At 41.9% G+C, this 20,611-nt stretch overlaps 1 protein-coding gene across 2 annotated transcripts in view; it reads left to right on the forward strand.

Moving 5' to 3' along the window:
- Window positions 1–19,359, forward strand: part of Daam1 (dishevelled associated activator of morphogenesis 1) — a 179,607-nt gene extending 160,248 nt beyond the window's left edge. For both annotated transcript variants that reach the window (XM_045154021.1, XM_004649229.2), the window contains 8 exons: window positions 1,025–1,131; window positions 2,810–2,898; window positions 3,625–3,793; window positions 7,252–7,359; window positions 8,897–8,957; window positions 11,796–11,927; window positions 14,852–15,022; window positions 16,597–19,359. In XM_045154021.1, the coding sequence (XP_045009956.1) occupies window positions 1,025–1,131; window positions 2,810–2,898; window positions 3,625–3,793; window positions 7,252–7,359; window positions 8,897–8,957; window positions 11,796–11,927; window positions 14,852–15,022; window positions 16,597–16,806 (1,047 nt within the window). In that variant the 3' untranslated portion in view covers window positions 16,807–19,359. The remainder of the gene's footprint in view (window positions 1–1,024; window positions 1,132–2,809; window positions 2,899–3,624; window positions 3,794–7,251; window positions 7,360–8,896; window positions 8,958–11,795; window positions 11,928–14,851; window positions 15,023–16,596) is intronic.
- The last annotated feature ends 1,252 nt before the right edge of the window (window positions 19,360–20,611 follow it).

Below are 20,611 nucleotides of genomic sequence, written 5' to 3' on the forward strand. Positions count from 1 at the left end.
CCTCTCGCCTCATCACTGATGTCATAGCCTCACTTGCGCCAGCGTCAGAGCCGGGGTTGCTGGTTCCCGGTGCTGACAACGTGAGGTCCACTGCTGGACTGGACTGCTGACCTCACGCCACTTTTTAGTGACTCCTCATGCCTCTGTCCCTGGAATTCCAGTTCTTTCTCTGCTGGGAGCACCTAGACTCACTACCTTTTCTGAGGTTCCCCCCAGGTCAATTCAACAAGCATTTGAAAATCTTCAAATGGATCACTCACTGCCAGCATAAGTTAGGGAGAAGGTCTCATAATTTTGGAAAATGCAAAGGCATTTGATCTTGGGGTGGGGGAAACATGCATGTGTGTTTGTTGAAAGGCAGTCAGACACACACAGAAGTCCTTTTTTAAACTTTAAATATTATTGCTTTTTATTCCTCCAAAATAAAATATGAAATCAAAAACATCAGATCCCACTTTGTTCCTTTCATGCAGCTCTACATGGAGCAATAAAGAATATGGAATTAGATCAGCAGGAAAAAAAATAAGCAAATTACATGGAAAATATAAATGTAATGGTTCATTACATCATGATGTAATAGGAAAAAGGGGTAGAGCTGGGAGTTTGAGACCTAGGTTCTATTTCTGGCAATTATAGGCACTTACTTTGTACTGTTGAGTGGGTTGCTACATCTCTGTGGACCTGTTTTGTTGTCTTGTAATGAGAGAATTGAATTTCTAATGTTTCCCTAATGGTCTGTGTAAAATAGGTCCTGGTAGAGAACTTCCACCCATTCTTACTTACAAAGCAGTAGAGAATAAGAAAGAACCAGAAAGTATGCTTAGGCTAATTTAGCTACTTTAAATTAAAGGTGTAATGGTTAATCAGTTTTATTGTGTCTTGGTCATTGGTTAGCAGAATTGTAAGTTAAACAGATGTCAAGATTTTTGTTTTTATATTGGAGGCAAATTTGCTGAAAAGATGAAAATCCGTTACAGAGATTGTTTAAGCTATAACCCTCAATTTTAATACATGGACTTTTTAGCTTTTGAAGTTTGTTCCCGAGAAAAGTGACATTGACCTGCTAGAAGAACATAAACATGAGCTGGATCGGATGGCCAAGGCTGACCGTTTCCTGTTTGAGATGAGCAGGTGAGTTGGAAGATAATGGAAAGTGAAAAATGCCCTTTACCTTAGCAGGTTAAACTATTGGGTGGGTTCAATTGCTTGAGCCAATTAATCTGCTTTAGAATGTTTTTCGATTCTGAAACCATTCCAGCCTGAGCCATTTGGATCTGAGTGCTGTATCTGCAGAGTTCTTGCCCATGGTGAGCCAGTACCTTGGTCATCTTGACAGCTATGTCTTGTCCTCTTTGGCCCAGGTCATTTGACCTTATCATGCTATAACTTTGCTTGAGCGCCATTCCCACCTCCACTTTAAGTTCTCAGGATAGCATCTCATGCTTCTTTTTTTTTCATCTCATGCTTCTTAATACTTAATACTTAGTACTTAATACATGCATCTCAAAGTTTTTATAAAATAGGAAACAAAAAATGACAGACTCTAACAATGTCAGCCTGGAGTCCCCACAACTGAACTGCCAAGGGTCTGCATGTCAAACTGTGACACATGCAGACATCACTAATCAATCGTGGCATTCTTCCCATGGAGCCTTGGCAAGCATTCTGAACCCTCCTCCAGAACACCCCGGGGCAACCACTGCTTGGTAATTGGGTTTGGCATGTGAGCTGAGTGTGTTTGCCATGCCAGGCCTAAAGAATTGATTCCATGTTAGGGAAGGACCAGTGGTCCTGAAACTCCCTGTAACCCTCAGGGCTGAGCTCTTTCCCTCTGTGCTGAAGGCCTGCCTGTCTCTCACTGCCCACTTCTGCCAAGTCCAGACTTAATTTTGTATTGTTGTTTTATCACAACTTGACATATGAGAGACCATTGTTGAACCAAGGATGGCTTTGAAATTTTGACAGGAAGTCTACCCAGCAACCCTCAGTATAGACAAACCAAGTGGGCACCTAAAGTAGCTACCACACTTACTGAGCATCTAGATCTTTTCATATGTCCTAGCAGCCCTGCCTGGAAGGGCTTTACAGAGGAAGTCTTCTCTGAATCTACCTGTGGGAAAATGAGACTTAAGAGAGCCTTCCTCTAAGTCAATTGAGAAAAGAAACATCTAGGGTACAGACCCAGGCCTGGGTACATGGGATAGCTTGCAAAGAGAGCCTTGTCTTTGGGGACTGAAATTTCCACCAAGAGCAGGTAAGATGTGTATTGCAGAAACCTCAGTGAGTGACAAAGCTCACTGTGACCAAACCCCTCTCCCCATTCCCCCCAGCAATAAGTCACATAGCATAGGTGCTGATCAGAGGCCGAAGGATGCATGTTCTCCTCTAGTTGCTGACTGGGAGGCAGAGCGGGTCAGCCCTCAGGAGAGTGGCTGGTGTGCTGACTGTAGAGAAAGGAAGGCTTGGGAGAGGGAGCAAGGACAGTGTGCCGGAGACAAGTCTTTATAGTCTTGCCAAAGGCCAAACTTTGTGAAAAGTTAAGAGACATGTGAGAAGTGCAGGCAGTGGAGAGCCATTGCGTTTTTGCCCTTTTTCATCTCTTCTGCTTTCACAAGAGCTGCTGATACGCTCTGAAGTAAGAAAAGGAGCTCAAGTCAACAGCGCCTGGCTCTCTCTTAAGCAGCTGCCTTCTTTGGTTGGAGTGAAGGGCCCCAGGCAATTGGCCAAACAAAAACCCATTGCGGGTCACAGAGAAAAGGGCTCTCATATGAAGTGAGTGCTAATCATCAGTCCATGCTTGCTCTTACAGAATTAATCATTATCAGCAAAGATTGCAATCGCTGTACTTCAAAAAGAAGTTTGCAGAGCGCGTGGCAGAAGTGAAACCCAAAGTGGAAGGTAAAGTCAAGCCGCCCAGCATAGCAGTTATGTTTGCTCAAGTTCAAGTTAAGTGCGCACAGCCGACAGGATCACTTTGGTGATGTTTTGCTTGAGGTCTTTTGAAATTCCAGTGGATGATTGCTTAAGGTCTGCACCCGGCACATTGGCCTGGCTCCCAGCACATCTCTAGAGCTCCTCTGCAGGGTGGACTTCTGACCAAATAGGTATAGCTGAGAAATGAGTTTGGCCACTAGTAGAATTAAACCTGCAATGAGCTTTCTCACAACAGGGTCTTATTAGAATTTCCTAAGGGTAGAATTTAGACTGTTAACTTTATAGATGTTTGCTGGAATCGGCTTGCGCGCCAATCCATGATACATACCCTGTGATACGTACCTGCAAGCTGCAATGCACTTGACCGGTTCTCTGTCAGCAGAATTGGTCAGTCATCCTATTGCTGTGACTCGTACTAGCTGAGGGGGCGTTTGCAAAGAAATGTTGGAAGTAGAATTGCTATTCTATATATTCCTAAATGTTTAAGTTGGTGAGTCCACCCCAAAAAAGGTCTGAGAAAGGAAAGGGTCATGGACCACTTTATCTTTTCTTCATGCCTTTCTTCTGCTGTGGTCTTGAAAGAACTTTCTAGTAACCCACTCTTGCCTCCAGCATGTGCTCTGATGTGTGGACAGGGATCGCGGAAAGGCTGCGCAGTGACCATTGTGTTGTGCATGTTTTGTTTTGAAGCAATTCGTTCTGGCTCAGAGGAGGTGTTCAGGAGCAGCGCCCTGAAACAGCTGCTAGAGGTGGTTCTAGCTTTTGGAAATTATATGAATAAAGGCCAAAGAGGCAATGCATATGGATTCAAGATCTCCAGCCTCAACAAGATTGCTGACACCAAATCCAGTATTGACAAGTAAGTGTGAGAGCCTTCAATATTTGAAGTCCTGTATGCCTCAGTCAGGGTGAGTCACCACCCATTCCCCTATCCTCCTTGGCCTCCAAGACACTGTAATATCCAGGTTGAACTTCTCTTTCTTTGAGTTGATATGTGTGAGTAGTGTTCATGCATGTGTATACACCAGTCCTTATACATGTGGGCACATGTGCGTAGTTGCATGTGTACATGTATGAGGGTGCATGTGCACATCCATCCCTCTCCTCTTTATTTACTGAAGCAAGGCCTCTCACTTTAGCCCAGACTTTGCCAGTTCAGGTGATGTAGCTCTTAGCGTGCTCTAGGGATTCTGTCAGCCTCCTGAGCACGAGTGGTACAGGAGGGCTGCCGTGCCCACTTGTCATCCATGAGGGTGCTGGGGGATCCGAACTCCAGTCCTCACACATACACAGCAGGTGCTTTATCCACTGAGCCATCTCTGCAGACCAGACTTCTTTTTCTTGATACTCTCCTACATCCCCTCTCCTCTTTCCTTTCTCACAAGCATGGGCATTCTTTAAGTTCCCATTGGGCCAGTGATCCTCCATTCATTTTTAATACATAGGGATTACATACACCTATCTCAAGTTGTCTTTTATTGGTCTTACCTTTTAAGAAAGCAGGTTTGATTGTGGGCTAATAATCAAAAGTCAAGTCTTGGATCATAAATGGTACAACTTGATGGACTTGTCTGTATAACTGAGATCAAGAAGCAGGCTGCTCAGCTCTCTGGGACTTTCCTCATGACTCGTCTAGTCACTTCCCTACCCAGTATTGTCCAGAGAGAGGAGAAAATGGGCAACTCGTGCTAGAATGTGACTCTTGTTAGATTTTTAGGTCACATTTTCCTTCACACATTGAAGCTCACAGCTATAGAAGTGCATTTGGGCTGTTGGTATTCTGCTCTTCATCCCAAGGCTCATTAAAATGCTTTCTAGAAAGTGTACAGTGCTGCAGATGAGGTGAACAGATGTGAAAACACTTGTGTCATTAGCAGGTAGGGTCATCACACATGTTAACTCTAGTTTCCCTGAGAGCTTTGTTTTTCAGAGGTTCTCACTGGCTTCAAAGGGATTCCCACCATCTTTTCTAATGTAAGCATCTCCATACCCAAATCCTTCCTAAAACTCTGGGCTGTTCACCCTAATTAGTCCTACTAATGAGGCTTTTCACCCTATATTTTCTGTAGGGTTAGTGAAGCATAATATATGGCGACCCTCAATCCATGATAGAAGAAATAAACCATGTGTTAAGCTGTTGTGCCATGGGGACAGCCTGGTGTGTCGTAACCCAGCCACCTCACTTTTACTATGGGCCCCTGATCTCTTTGAGAGCATTTTCACATCCAGTTGTCACACAGTGGCCTGTGAAGTACACAAGCCAGATCTTTTAATCAGTTTTTTCATCTAAGGAAACTGAGGTAGCATTAGGTAGCTCATTTACCTTCCCAAGGTCAAAATAAACAACGTATTTGGCCTCATAGGTATTTTATACCTGTTGTTGGTCCACAGTGCTACTTACTTTCATGAACAGGTAGATCTTGCTTGAAGGTTGCAGTAGAGACTTACAGCCTCCTATCTGCATGTAAGAGCAGCTCCCTTTTTAAAAAGTGTTCTTGGGCTGGAGAGATGGCTTAGTGGTTAAGTACTTGCCTGTGAAGCCTAAGGACCCCTGTTCGAGGCTCAATTCCCCAGTACCCACAGTAGCCAGATACACAAGGGGGGCGCATGTATCTGGAGTTTGTTTGCAGCAGCTGGAGGCCCTGGTGCACCCATTCTCTCTCTGTCTCTCTCTCTGCCTCTTTCTCCCTCTGTCACTCAAATAAATAAAATAAAATAAAATAAAATGTTCTCTTCAACTGCACATGCATGCACAAGTACAAACACATAGAAAATTGAATAACCACCCATCCCCCACATACCATATCCCCCACACTGGTACTTACATGATTATATTCTTATTAAATTTACACAATATATAAGCTTTTCAAATGAATAAATAAAAACTATTTTTAATATCTTTCTCTTTCCTCTAACTTTTGCCATTGAATGTTTAGTCCAAAAATGTAGCACCCACTTATGTAATGCCACATGCCTAGTGGAATGCCTGCCCAGTGAGCACTCACTCTTTCAGTTCAATTCAGTTGAGTCCAATCACACTGCATTGATGGCGGCCCACTTGGCACAAAGGGATGTTTGCTCAGTGTGGAAGACTCAGGCTCCTGGTAGCCACCAGGGACTAGTCAAATATGTGGCTGTTCAATTGTTCTTTCTTCAAGAATTTGTATTTAGCCAAATGAGGTGTTATTTGGTTAGCAAACAAATGTGGAATGAATGTCTGACCTGGTTTTGAACCTTCCTACAGTAAGAAAGGCATGTGTAGTCACTTAATTTCATGGAAATTTCTCTAGATAAGAAAACAGTTCTCTGAAATAATGAAGAAGGATAACATTCTTCTGTCTTATATAGCTGGCATTCCTTCCTTCCTTATACCCCTTAGTTGAGAGGGTCAGTACAGGTGATAGGGTGGTTTATTAAAACAAAACTTGAATAAAAGGAAAGCTGAACATAGGCAGACCTGAATGGCCAGGATTATTGCCTGCTGTTTTGCTTTGGTTGGGGGGACAGTTTCCTGATGACTGAAGAATCAGAAGGAACCCTTCACTTAGGAGTAAGAATGTATCGTCTCTATGAAGCCACGGGGTGCCAGAAATGCTTTTCATCATTATTGAAATGGAAATTGACAACTCTGATTCATTTGGTGGAAATGAGCTAGCCAATTGTGGCTTAACCTTGTGCATTAGCAAGCTGCCTAAACTATAGAAGTCTGTTTAAGGAAATGCATTTTATCCTCAGCTTCAATAGATTCTTGATCCTGGTTGTGCATTAGGATCTATCTCATTCCAATGAAATGAATCTAGGGTTGTCCCAGGCATCTGGAGTCCAGGTGATTATAATATGCATTGGAGCTGGTGACAACAGGGCCAGACTAACGCAGCTTTGCCTGATAGCCTTATCAGACACCTCCTTTCAATCCAGGTCAGTCAGGGGTCAGTCCTGTCACCAGCAGAGACAGAGTTGGCACAGATGACTGTTGTCACTACTCAGGGTCATGCAGTTAAGAGCTGAAGATTTGCTAAAATTAGAAATGGATTCACAGCTGCAGAGATATTACAGACATAATGGCATTGTCATGACCCACTCCCAAGGTCATCCCTGAAATAGGGGACCTTCTGTCTGACTACCCTCTGGTGAAGCTGTAAGTAAGAATTAGCAATGATTACCACCAGTGAGCTGCTCTTTGCTTCACTGCAGTGGATTAAACACACTCAATCCACCCACTTCTGAATGCAAGAATAAAGAATCTTTGTGTCACTTGACCACGTAAATCATATGCAGATTAATCATGTTGAATACTCTTCTCTTCTTTAATTGTAGGAACATTACCCTTTTGCACTATCTAATAACTATTGTGGAAAATAAATACCCAAAAGTTCTCAATCTAAATGAAGAGCTGCGGGATATTCCTCAAGCAGCCAAAGTCAAGTAAGTACTCACAGTGAACAGCCTCAGTTTTAAATCACTTGGACTGTGGCTTAACCACTGAGGTGGGTCGTTGGCACTGCGTGAAGCGGGTCATTCTGTTTCTTTTCCTCTAAACATAATGTGAATTAAAGCTTGAATCCTACTGAAATTATTCAGCTATATTGCAGAGTTTGTTCTGGGCCCTTTGGAATACTTATAGCCACATTTTATAAACCCCAACTTTGTGAGTTAAGACTATAAAAAGCTGGACATCGTGGCCCAGCTATTTGGAAGAATTAGGCAAGAGGATCAAAAGTTCAAGTCCTGTCTAGGCTACAAAGTGAGATCAAGGCCAGCCTGGTCACTTAGCAAGACCCTGTCTCAAAATAGAAAGTAAAAAGAGGGCTGGAGATGCAGCTCGGTGATAGAGTGCTTGCCTAGCCTGTATGACCGCAGATCGTGTAGGGAAGGAATTATAGTTTCTCTGGTGCTTTTGAAGGGTGGTTCTGCTAAACACGGGTAGAAGCATCATGGGTTACATGAGGATGTATGGTTAAGTAAATAAAAGGCTTCAGTGTGAGGGTGTTGCTAGTAATTTTCACATATGTACATACTCCCTGAAACCAAGGCAACCCTTTAATGGGAAGCAGTCTTTATGTAAATCAAGACACTAAAAATAAAATGGAAAGTTGCCAAACATTTACCACAAATTTTGCACCATGTTTCAGAGACTGGATAGCAGGCAATTTTCCTTGCTGCTTTTTCTCCCCCTTTGGCCCTCTCTTTTCACACACATCTATCTAAACACCTTTTGCAGGGAATTTTCTAAGTGCAACAAGCAGGTTCATTTTTTCCCCCCTCCATAGAACTTGGTAGAAGAAATACCCTATGAAAAACATAAAAATTGAAATGTTAAAGTGAAGTGAGTTCTGTGATGTGTTCTAAATTATTTGTGAAAATTAATTTTTAATCTGTAATGTTTAAAGGCTGTGAAGTAGCATTATAGGGGAAGCATAGGGATCTTTATTAGGAAAAAAACAGCAATGAAAATGAAAAGGAGTTAGTGTAACTTTAAGAAAAATCATTGCTGGTTGAACTTTGAGGCATTACTTTGCAATATCCGTACTGTCTGAGCCCTGGTGAAAAGCAGTCTCCCAGTTACAAGGAGCACCACGTGAATGTGATCGTGGATAAGCCAGTTTCTCACAGAGCCAAGTATGGCAAGAAATTTATTTCTACATATAGTAACTTGCTGAAATGAAATTTTTGTGTGATTGCAACATGAAATATTTTTGTACACATGGGAGACATTTTTCTTATGCTATTTTTAACCTGTAAAATATACCTGCTGGCTGTATAAAACAAAAGCATAATTCTGTACCTAAATTCTGTAAGTTTAAAATGCTGTGGTCATCTGTTATATCTGAGAGAAGGGAATTTTTTCAAATATGTAAAACAAATTGGTATGGACTCCAAAGCATGAAATATTTAAAAAACTATCATGTATATAATAAATGCAAGTCACATGCTGCTCACTAAATGTTGCATTTGACAACAGCATGACTGAGCTGGACAAAGAAATAAGCACCTTGAGAAGCGGCCTGAAGGCAGTGGAGACCGTGAGTATCTGCTTCTCTTTTTTTTTTTTTTTCCAAAGTAATTTCCCTGTAGCCCAGGCTGACATGGAATTCACTATGTAATCTCAGGCTGGCTTCAAACTCACAGTGATCCTTTGACCTCTGCCTCCTGAGCAATGGGATTAAAGGTGTGCACCACCATGCCTGGAATATCTGCTTCGGGTTTGAATTCCTACTGGTCTCTTCACTCCCTCTAGTGAAGGTGACCTCGAGTATAGGAGCTGTTAGTTGCCTTGGCATGTGGTCTTCTAGGGAGGAATACCTATTGATTCCCAATAAAGAATGACCATCAGGAAGCAAAGACACGTTGTGCCCTGCCTGGTAACTCAGTGGCAGCAGGATGGCATAGGTGGGTTGCTGCATTGGGAGCTGTCAAGGGACCTACTGGGAATGAGGGGGGCTGGGTTAGGTGATCAAGAACCCTCTGGGTTTCCATGCTCTCTTAGCACTATTGATGTTTTTATTTTTTTGCGAGCAGAAAGGAAGAGAAAAACAGAGAGAATGGACATACCAGGCCCTCTAGCTGCTGCAAACGAACTCCAGATGCATGCACCACTTTGTACATCTGCCTTTACATGAGTGCTGGGGAATTGAACCCTGGTTGTAAAGCCTCATAGTCAGGTGCCTTAACCACTGAGCCATCTCTCCATCCCAGCACTGTTGTCTTTGGGCAGAGCCTTAATATAACTACTCTGGCCCCTTTGAACTGGTCCACTGGAAAATATTTACTGAGTAGATACTTGGGTGTACAAACTGTGCCCAAGGCGTGGGGTCACAGCGACCCAGAGCCCCTCGCCTCTGGTGGCACAGTGCTAACAGCAGCCAGTTCCATCAGCGTGGCCTGTCCAGATAAGCACAGGGCTCATGGGGAGAGGGCTGCCTTCAAGTGGGGCTGCAGGTTGCTGGGAAGGCTAGAGTATGTGGAAGGAAGCACCTGTCCAGAGAATGAGCTTGGCGTGTGGGCTTAGAAGCAGATCGGGTGAACAATGCACAGGAGGGAGGCTGCCCACGCACAGAAGACTGAGGAGGAGCCGGTGGAAAATCACAGGGCAGGGGGTGCTGCACCGCGGCTGGCTGTCGGTCAAGGCCAGAGGTGGGAATCAGCTGACAGGGCTGCGTTGGCCGCACTGGCAGTTCTGCTTGCGCTTACTGAAGGATACTGACTCACAGGCAACTTAGAAAATCCCTTAGTAGAGCTGGAGGGATGGCATAATGGTTAAGGCATTTGCCCGCAAAGCCAAAGGACCTCTGTTCAATCCCCCAGGACCCACGTAAGCCAGATGCACAAGGCAGGTGAATGCGTATGGAGTTTGTTTGCAGTGTCTGGAGGCCCTGGCATGCCCATTCGCTCCCCCTACCTCCCTTTCTCTCTCTCTCTCTCTCTCTCTCCCTCTCTCTCTCATAAATAAATAAATATTTTTTACAAAAGGAAATCCCTTAATACCTTTTAGGTCATTTACCAATAGTGCCATAGGAATCTCCTTTTTCTTGTTTTAATCATAAAACTATATCCAAGACAGTATTGCATTCATGAAATTGCCAACACTATTCTTTTAAAGATTTGGAGCATGTAAGGATTTATATTTTGTGAGGAACTGGACCTGAAGGGAGATGAATGAATTGTATAAGACCTCCCTTTCTCCCCTATTTCATCCAGAGTCATAGAACACCTGTGCCTTCCTCTCAGAGAAAGGTCGGCCTGGCTCAGGGCACTTTGGCCAGGCATGTTTCTTAATATTCACTGGTTGCCTTTTCCTCCTCTATGCAGGCTTTCTTGAGACATAGATAGCAGTTGTGACATCCCTGAGCCCAACAATGGACACTCTGAGCCCTGTGACTGAGTTAGCAAAGACCAAGTCCAGGGCAGGGTGGTGTTCCAAGGACATTCTGTGGCTTTGGCTTTTTAAAGCATAGTTTTGGGAAAATTTCTGTGTCCCATGTGTCCTCCATACGACAGCATGCTCTTCATAAGACAGACACTGCAGAAGGCTTCTGCTCCCCTGGCCCTCCAGTGTCAAGCACTGGCTCTATCAGACAACCCTGGGAGGCTCCTGCCCATGAGTGTCTCTACCAGCACAGGCGCAGAAGAAATTCATGGCGTCAGCTAAGTCAGGTGGAGCCCAGCATAGTTGTCACTGAGACTTGAGCTCCAGTTCTCCCTGTGCCACTGATTAACTTCTTGACTTGGGCCTCCCACCGCTATGTGAGTGCAGTGGAGATGACGCCCTACTCAGAGGTACGGTAGTGAGAAAGTGTATCTGGCGATGGAAATTAATGGTTGCAATATGATTTAAATCATCTAAGTGTGTTCATCACCATGGGAATGGAGAATATGGAAAGCCAAAGGTGACCAATTCTCCCACCCGCCTGCTCATCAAAACCTAACAGCATGGACGAGGAGTGGTAGGTGACTGTAGTGCCACGTGCCGCAGCTGGATTTCGACTGCCCTGCGTGCCATGGTGTGAGAAGTAAACAGACTTGGCATATGAGGAACAAAGAGAAAAAATAAAGACACTAGAGTTCAGAGCAGTCTTATTCTTCCAGTCACAAACATCTTGAATCCAGTGCTCTGTCTTTTCTTTGACTTCTATATTTTATCCACGGGTTGGTTTGTTTCTAATGTCAGAATGAGAAGTCACACTGATAAAACACTCAGATAACTTAATAGCTGTTTTCAGATATGCGTGTGTAGGAGGGGAGGAAAGGCAGGGAAGGTAGAGTGACACGAGATGGTTCCGATGTGTTTGCCATCTGAGTCATTTAAATCAAAGTACTATGTACGAAGCCTGCACTGTCATCAAACCCTTCCCGCATTTCAGGAGCTGGAGTATCAGCAGTCTCAGCCCCCACAGCCGGGAGACAAGTTCGTGTCTGCGGTCAGCCAGTTCATCACCCTGGCCAGCTTCAGCTTCTCTGACGTGGAGGATCTCCTAGCCGAAGCTAAGGACCTGGTAGGTCTCCCTTCACACCAGTGTGGTTTTCTGGGGCTGGGCTTTCACTTGCTCTATCTTGTTCAGGAAGCAGCAGGAATGGGATCAAAATTTCATGGTTAGGAAATAAAGTACCAAATAATAGTTTTCCAGATCCCAGTTTGTATTTTCATCTCCACATGGTGATGAATGGAAACACATTGTCACATCTAACTAGCCTTTGTTGCCTTTCTGTTCACAAGACTGTGAAGGTTTGGGATGGAGCAAACCCACGGGATACTTAGGTGGTTTTCCCTTCCTTACCACTGGATGGATGCGCTCATCTCTAGAACAAGAGTAGATGACCAAAGCCAGGAGCAGGCGTGGACAGAGCTGTGCTCTTGTGTACACTAAGAGCCTCAAGAGGGCAGAATGCTGCCTCTGCACATTCACAGAGCAGATGAGTGAGATGCATTTTAGTTTACACCCTCATTACAATATTTTTTTTACTAAAATATTTCTTTTTGTGGTTCTTATTGTTTCTTGTAGAGGAAAAATTTTTGGTGACTAATAATCAGTATTTTTACTCCCCTCTTGTTATATCTTCTTTCATATGTGTATAATGTACATGCTCTCTTTTCTCTTCCATTCTCACTGTTTACAAGCCATATTAAGCCCATCCCCTCCCATAGAGGTCTGTGCTGTCCATCTTTCAGTTACCCCCACACTCCTTCAAAACTTGAGTGATGGATGTCATTTTGCTGATCAGTTGCTCAGCTGTAGGGTATTAATAAGTAACCATGTAGTGGTATACACGTCACTAGTTCAAGTTCACAACGTTTACTCCCTCCAGCCTTAATGAATAATGCGAAGCATCAGGAGTATGCCATTAAGGGTGTCACGGTGGAAACCAACCAAATGATGTCCGTGGCAATGGTCCCTCCCTCCACCTGGAAAACCTCTACCATGTGTCACATTGGCCCTGCCATTGTGTAAAGGAGCATAGCATCACACCTTAGTGTCCACTAAGGAGCTCAGTCATTTTTACCAGAACCAATGAGGTAGTTAGTCTTTATTTAAACACACATGCAGAAACTATACTTTGCATGGGGGTGGAGCTTTAATCTGGCCCTAGGTTCCTTCAGATTTCTAAAGCTAAAATATACATGACTTCACCATCATGAGAATTCCTAGATAAAAAGATCATTTGGGATGGTTTTTAGTGCATGAACTTGAATATTTTAGAAACTCAATTGTAGACTGTTTATTGCTATTTTGTTCATACCAGAACTTTTAGAAATTAGCTTATAAAACCATGAAGCAAGCTGGCCTGCTCTAATGTGGTGTGCGAAGAATGTTATGTTTTTCCCTAAAGAGCTCTCTTTTGTAATAGAATGTTTCCAAATAAGTAAAACATTGAAAATAACTTCAAGTTAAGAGAAAATAATAGAAAAAAAATTATAAATTTTAACATCTGCGTCAGGCATGGTGGCACATGACTTTAATCCCAGCATTTGAGAGACAGAGAGAGTAGAAGTACTATAAGTTCAAGACCAGCCTTAACTACTGAGTGAGTTCCAGGTCAGTGTGGGCTAGAGTAAGTCCCTGCCTTGAAAGAACAAAACAAAAAACTTAACATATGAAATATTAAATATAAAATACATATAAATATATGTATCTTAGTCAAAATTGTTTGACTTAAGAACATTAAAAAGCATTAAGATGCACGATATTACTAAAATATTACTAATATACAAGTATTGTAAGAAAATAAAGCTATTTAAAAACTGTGGAGGTATATGTAAGTACAGTGATTGAGATGGGGAGGTAATATGATGGAGAATGGAATTTCAAAGGGGAAAGTGTCAGGGGGGAGGGAGGGAATTACCATGGGATTTTTTTTTCATAATCATGGAAAATGTTAATAAAAATTTTAAAATTAAAAAAAAAGAAAAAAGCTATGGAGGTAACAGACTATCTTTCATATTCTAAATATGAAGAGTATAAAAGTCTAAAAACATAGCTGATTAGCATAGTAGAAGAGAACTCACCCACTTTGAAGTCCGGGCAGCTGACCTTAGCAGTGGAAGATTGACAGCACTAGATCTTTCCAACAGGAAGCACAAGGCTGACAGCCTGGATGGCACCGACCAGCCCTTGGGTAGTCCTGGTTAATACAAAGAGACTGCACTCTTCAGTTACAAAGGCAAGCTCTGGGAAAGCATAAAATAGCAAACAGCTAACATGTTTAAAAGCTGACTACATGTACTGTTTTGTTACTGTATATTTTTATTTATTATTTAAAAAGAATTGTCCCTAATATTTCACATTTTGGCAGTTTTAGAAAGTTGGGCCTTGAAAGGGTTTCTGAGACATAGGTTTGAAATAAAGTATTCTCAGTCAAAAACTTTGGTTGCGCTAATGATTCCACAAGCAGTTGTTGCTTGCTAATTAGGGCCCAAGAAACAAATAGTCCTGACATTACTGATGACCAGAAAAAGCAGCTAAGAAGTACTGTGTTCCATTTGCTTTCAATATTTACCATATGGCACCAATGAATAATGTTAAACTACTTCAAAGAGAAGTTAAAAGTGCAAGGTTTCCTACCCCTGCTGTGTTTGCTATTAGTTTTTGTGTCTTGGGTGTTCTGCCCTATAATATTTTGCTTTCTTGTTTTTACTATTGTTTAGTTAATAAAAATCATCAGAGGCAATTACAGATGTCAAGCTGAAATGAAGTGAACAGGAATACATGGTTTCAAAGTTTAGGAGTATTAAAATTCTGGCTATTAAAATGATTAATAGGTGTGTTCAGCAGCTGAAGATAAATATAGGCTCACTAAAATCCATCGGTTATATTTGAATCCATTTGTGTTTTACTCCTTTTAAAGAGAATTCTGTTTGATCATGGAAATCTCTTGAAACACTGAACTTTAAAAAGAGTTTTTTGTTGTTTGTTTTTATCAGTTTACCAAAGCAGTGAAGCACTTTGGAGAAGAGGCTGGCAAAATGCAACCAGATGAGTTCTTTGGGATTTTTGATCAGTTTCTTCAAGCTGTGTCTGAAGCCAAACAGGAGAATGAAAACATGAGAAAGAGAAAGGAGGAGGAGGAGCGGCGGGCTCGCATGGAAGCACAGGTCAGAGGAGGGGTTTCAGCCGTTTTCACCTCTGACGGTTCTCTGGCATTTGTTTTTGATGTTTCCTTTGAAGGTGTTGGGCCTGAACCCAAGGCCTTGTCTTGCACATGATATATAAGCACCATACCACCAAGCTATGTCTTAGACTCGGTCCCTTCATTTCAGGGACTCTGTTCAATTGGCAAGATGGTATGACCATTCTCTCCAGAGTTATTATGGGCATTTAAGTTGGTGACACATTTCTCCTGATCAATTTGACAGTCTACTTAAAAAGTACATCCAGGGCTAGGGCATTAACTCAGTTGGTAAAGTGATTGCCTTGCAAGCATCAGGATTAGAGTCCATCCCCAGTACCCACATAAAAGGCCAGATATAATCCCAAAGTTGAAAAGGTAGAGACAGGAGGATTCGTAGGACTTCCTAGCCAAGTAGTCTAGCCCATGGATGGGCGCTAGGTAAACAAGAGACCCTGATTCAAAATGTGGTCATTGTTCTGAAGGTAACACCTGAGGTTGTCCTCTGGCCTCCACACACACTTAGGCACACACATGCAAAAGTAATTTAAAAGTATAGGGCTGGAGAGATGGCTTAGCAGTTGAGCACTTGCCTGTGAAGCCTAAGGACCCTGGTTTGAGGCTCAATTCCCCAGGACCCATGTAAGCCAGATGCACAAGGTAGTGCATGTATCTGGAGTTCATTTGCAATGGCTGGAGGCCCTGGTGTTCCCATTCTCTCTCTACCTATCTGCCTCTTTCTCTGTCTATCACTCTCAAATAAATAGATAATTTAAAAGTATAACTACATCCTTTGATTTCAGATTCCTTTTCTTGGAAATTACCCTAAAGACCAAATCACAAATTTGCACAAAGTAGCATTCTTTCTAGTAGCCCTAAACTGGAAATGGCATAAAGGTTTTCCAGAAGGGCAGTGATTCGCAGTAAGGTGCATTCTTTAAAAGGCATGCCTTTGAGCTGGAGAGATGGTTTAGTGGTTAAGCACTTGCCTGTGAAGCCTAAGGGCCCCGGTTCAAGACTCGATTCCCCAGGACCCACATTAGCCAGATGCACAAGGGGGTGCATGCATCTGGAGTTTGTTTGCAATGGCTAGAAGGCCTGATGCACCCACTGTCCTCTCTCTCTCTCTCTCTCTCTCTCTCTCTGCCTCTTTCTCTCTCTGTCTGTCGCTCTCCAATAAATAAATAAAAATAAACAATTTTTTTTAAAAAGGCATGCCTTTAAAGAATATTTAATCATTCAGAAAATTTTACAAAATTATCTTCTATGTGAAATCATTTTGTTTGTTTCTTTAAAAAATAAATGACAATATAGAAAATAGCCCCAAAGGCTCAAAGTGGTTGTCCCTTAGTAGTAGGATAAAGATACTCTCTTTTTCCTTCTGTTAATGAGAACTGCCCTCGCGCCCTCTCTCTCCCCCTTCTTCTGGCTCCCATAGAGGTTAGCAGCCGTGGAGGGATGTAGCGTGGTGTGGATGAATCATACAACATGTCACAGGATTCTCTTCAGAGAGCAAAATACTCGTTAGCCCTTGACTAAGAGGTTTCTTTCTATTCTCAGCTCAAAGAACAACGGGAAAGGGAGCGTAAAATGAGAAAAGCAAAAGAGAATAGTGAAGAGAGTGGAGAGTTTGATGACCTCGTTTCAGCCTTACGCTCGGGTGAAGTATTTGACAAAGACCTTTCTAAACTGAAACGGAACCGCAAACGCATTTCCAACCAGGTGACGGACAGCAGCCGAGAGAGACCAATCACAAAACTTAATTTTTAATTTTCCTTACATACTTTTCTAGAAAGCTCAGTAGCGGCCCTTTGAAGTGAGTAGAACTTTTCATTACAATGCCTTGCAATCCAAACAGGCAATTTCTTCCCTCGTCTGTGAGTGGATGTGTGAATGTGTGTAAGTCAATGTATGTGTATATATCTGTTAAAAAATGTATATAGCAGTCTGAGTGTTGTCTGGAGACCTATATGTATGGTTAAAAAAATGATATTTTAATGTATGTGCCCAGAACTTCTTCGTGTATGCATTCATATTGAGTGTGGCTCATTTTCTTTCCCTGAACACTGTGATTGTTCAGAAGCACAATACTCTCCTGAAAGAGATGACAGACATTCCCTAGCATTTAAGAAAAAAAAAAAAGAGACAGAGAGAGAGAGAAAGAAAAAAAAAAAGAATAAGACTTGTGAACTATTTTATGGTTTCCCAACTTGGTTTAGTTTGAAAGTATTTTTGTTGGTAGAAACGGAGTTGGAAGAATACAGATTTAAAATGGACTCTGGTGGTTGACGGTGTGATCCTGGTGTACTGCATCAGCGTTGAAGAGGACTAGCTTAACATTTCCACGTTGGGGTAGGGATACAGTCTGTGAGTGTCCATGGCGAGCATCGTATGCACATTTGTCTTTGTAGAATGTCAATCAGAATTCTTTCATATATTAAAACCTGAACATCAATTTCTTTTCCCCTAATTTCATCAAATTTTCTGCCAAGTTCTCTGGATGATTTCTTCACATTGATTTGAGAGAAAAGAAAAAACTATCCGAATGCCACCCACACCTATGTTAAAGGACAGGATTGCCAGAACCTGTTCGTTGTTTTAGCAATATAGATATATAACCCAGAAAAATAAAACGTCCTATCCAGGACTTCACAAAAGAATTCCCTGAAGGGATAAAGACTATTTTTAAAATGCATTTTTTTCAATGGGGTGCTTTTTTTTGTTTTCAGTGTCTTCTATTTTCTGTGTAGTAGGGCAAGCTGCATCTTGTGTAAATACGGATCTGGACCACACTTAGAGTACACACAGAATGTCAGCTGCATCCACGGAGATGCCCAGATCTAGTTATCTCAAAGAATCTTTGACGTGGTTGCTGTTCTGTGGTGTCATTTTAAATTGTGTGTCAATAAAGCTACCTGTAAATTTTCAGTCCAAAAAAAAAATATATAGCTCTCAGGGAGAAATGAATAAAAAATAATGAGCATTAGAAAATAAAATATAGATGCTTACCATTGACCTGCCAACTCATGCTATCCTTAAATTATATGATATATGAAGAGGACTGTTACTTTTTTCTTCGGCTTTATTTATTTATAGTATGATGTATGGGAGGGGCTAGCATTTTCTCTTTTCTTTCCATCTATCCTGTTGTGGTTGGGTTTCCTGTGGAGAGAGTAGTTTTTCCTATTGCACTAGAACATTATTTACTCACTAAATTGAGTTTTTTAGTCAACTAACAAATATTTATTAAGCACTTACTATGTACCAGGCATAGTAGAGCTTGTAGTGGTCAGAAAGACAGAGTCCCTGCCCCTTCCAAGGAGCTTACATTCTACAGGGGGTTTTCAGGGGTAAAAAGAATACCAACATGCACTGTACAGGAATCATTCTATTTAAAGATAACTTGTATAGACTGTAACGCTTAGTGCAGATGGCAAGTATCTGCACTGTGTGAAAGCTGTGAAAAGCGCTCTAAGTGTCGACAGGAGCTGTGGTTTTACATGACACGTTTCCCTCACTGCTGCAAACTTGGTGACTTTCTACCCATTATATGGAAGTAAATGACTCTGTGAGTAAAGCAGTCATACACACAAAGTAGAGGTGACACTCTCCCAGCCTCTAGGTTACCACGGTCTGCAAACACACCGAGCTCAAGGTGCTGATGGAGCCTGGAGAGAGGAAGTGGGTGCGATGGATGGATTGGCTTCTCTGCTCCTGAACTAAAGTGCCTCTCTGTATATTCTTTTCTATTTGTAGCAGGAGAAATTTGGTCCAGCGGAATTTGAAAACTGTATTTTGAAAATGGCTTAGTCTTACGGTTTAAGGAATGGACAGGTGGGAAGAGAGTCAGAGAAAGGAGCAAGTTTGTGCAGCATGTCCCTCTTGCCCTTTTTTAATCATCTTCATTTGATGTGGCCATCCTGGTAGGCCTCCTTTTCCATTACCAGTTTTTGGTTTATTTCCCTGAAAACTGTGTGTAGATAATTCCATGTGCCATTGTTTAAAAACAAAAACACAAAAACAAAAACAAAAACCTACTTTTTAGACTGGTGCTGGTGTAAGTAGCCATTTTTCTCTTATGGGTGTGTATTTTAAAGGTTTTTGTTTGTTTATTTGTTTTTTAAATTAATGCCAAAAAGAAAATGCATTATAATTTGTAAACTTAATTGTCTTGTATTTTATTAGCTCAGTAGTTGAAACCACTTAGGCTTTAGTGCAAAACTATTGTTAGAGTACCAAGAAAAAGATGTTATGTGTGTGATGAGACTGTACATTTTTTTTTTAAATAGCAATATGCAATAAAGATGACTTCATTGGGTGTAATATGTTGGCTTTCTATGAACTACAAAAATAACACCACTAAACTTGTTTGTAAATTCTACCACTGAATTTAGATCATTACAAATTGCTCACTGAATCAGAAATTTGGATGTATTTTTTATTATTTTTTTCTGAGAGAGAGAAAGAGAGAGAATTAGTGCGCCAGGACCTGCAGCCACCACAGCCAAACTCCAGACACGGGCCCCAACCACACTGTGTGCATGCGCCAACTTGCGCGTGTGTCACCTTGGGCATCTTACTTATGTGGCACCTGGAAAGTCGAACATGAGTCCTCGGGCTTCACAGGCACATGCCTTAACCACCAAGCCATCTCTCCAGCCCTTGGACATATTCTTAAATGTACATTTCAGACCTATAAAGGGAGACCCTTTGTCATTAGTCCTCTGTCGCCTTGGCTGTCTAGTTACCCTCAATCCAATTCGAGGTCAATCTGAAAACAAAGTGCCAGGCCCTCGTGTACTCATCTCTTTGATGTTTGAAGTGGCTCAGTGCTCTGGTATCTCTTGCCTCTCATCAACTCATGTATATTGCATAGTGGCTAAAATTGTTTTCTGAAGCTGACAGTTAGATAGGACAGAATCTTATGTACGTCAGACAAGCATTTTATTCCATTCCAGCCCAGAAACCGAGCACACCATTGCCTGTCTTATATTGGAGTGTAGAGTTGTGTACAGAACCACATACATCCTCAGAGGCCCTCCCCATATTGATAGGATTATACTTCAGCCTACTGTCTTCAGTCATACCAGCAGGTGGGAAGATGTGCTGCCTTCAGCAGAGTGAACTGCAATCCTTCCAAAACCTTGCCTCTTTTCTGGAGGCTAACATGAATGTATATGAGACAGATTTGTCATCTTTATTTGACTAGTTTGAACACAGTTGTTCTAAAAGCTAAATTCTGGAAGAAAAAAAAACTGAGTCTTCTTAAAAATAATATCAGCTGCTTCCTATCGTGGAAAACACATACTAAGAAAGTCTCAAGGCTGACCAGCTCCCTGACCCTGCTGAGTTTTCGTAGACATCAGCTTGAGGGATTTATGGTCAGTGGCTGGGGGCTTGTATCGAGTTCATTAATAGACTATCACAGTTGTATGGTGACTATTTACTTTGTAGTCTGGCCATTGTTTCATATTTCTATACCATTCCCCCTTTATAGGAACTCCACAGACATCTAAACACCTGGTGAGTTTATAATATCAACTAAAGGACTACATTTGATCTTGAAGAATATTGA

Source organism: Jaculus jaculus, chromosome 7, assembly GCF_020740685.1.
Source record: "Jaculus jaculus isolate mJacJac1 chromosome 7, mJacJac1.mat.Y.cur, whole genome shotgun sequence".
Lineage (NCBI taxonomy): Eukaryota > Metazoa > Chordata > Mammalia > Rodentia > Dipodidae > Jaculus > Jaculus jaculus.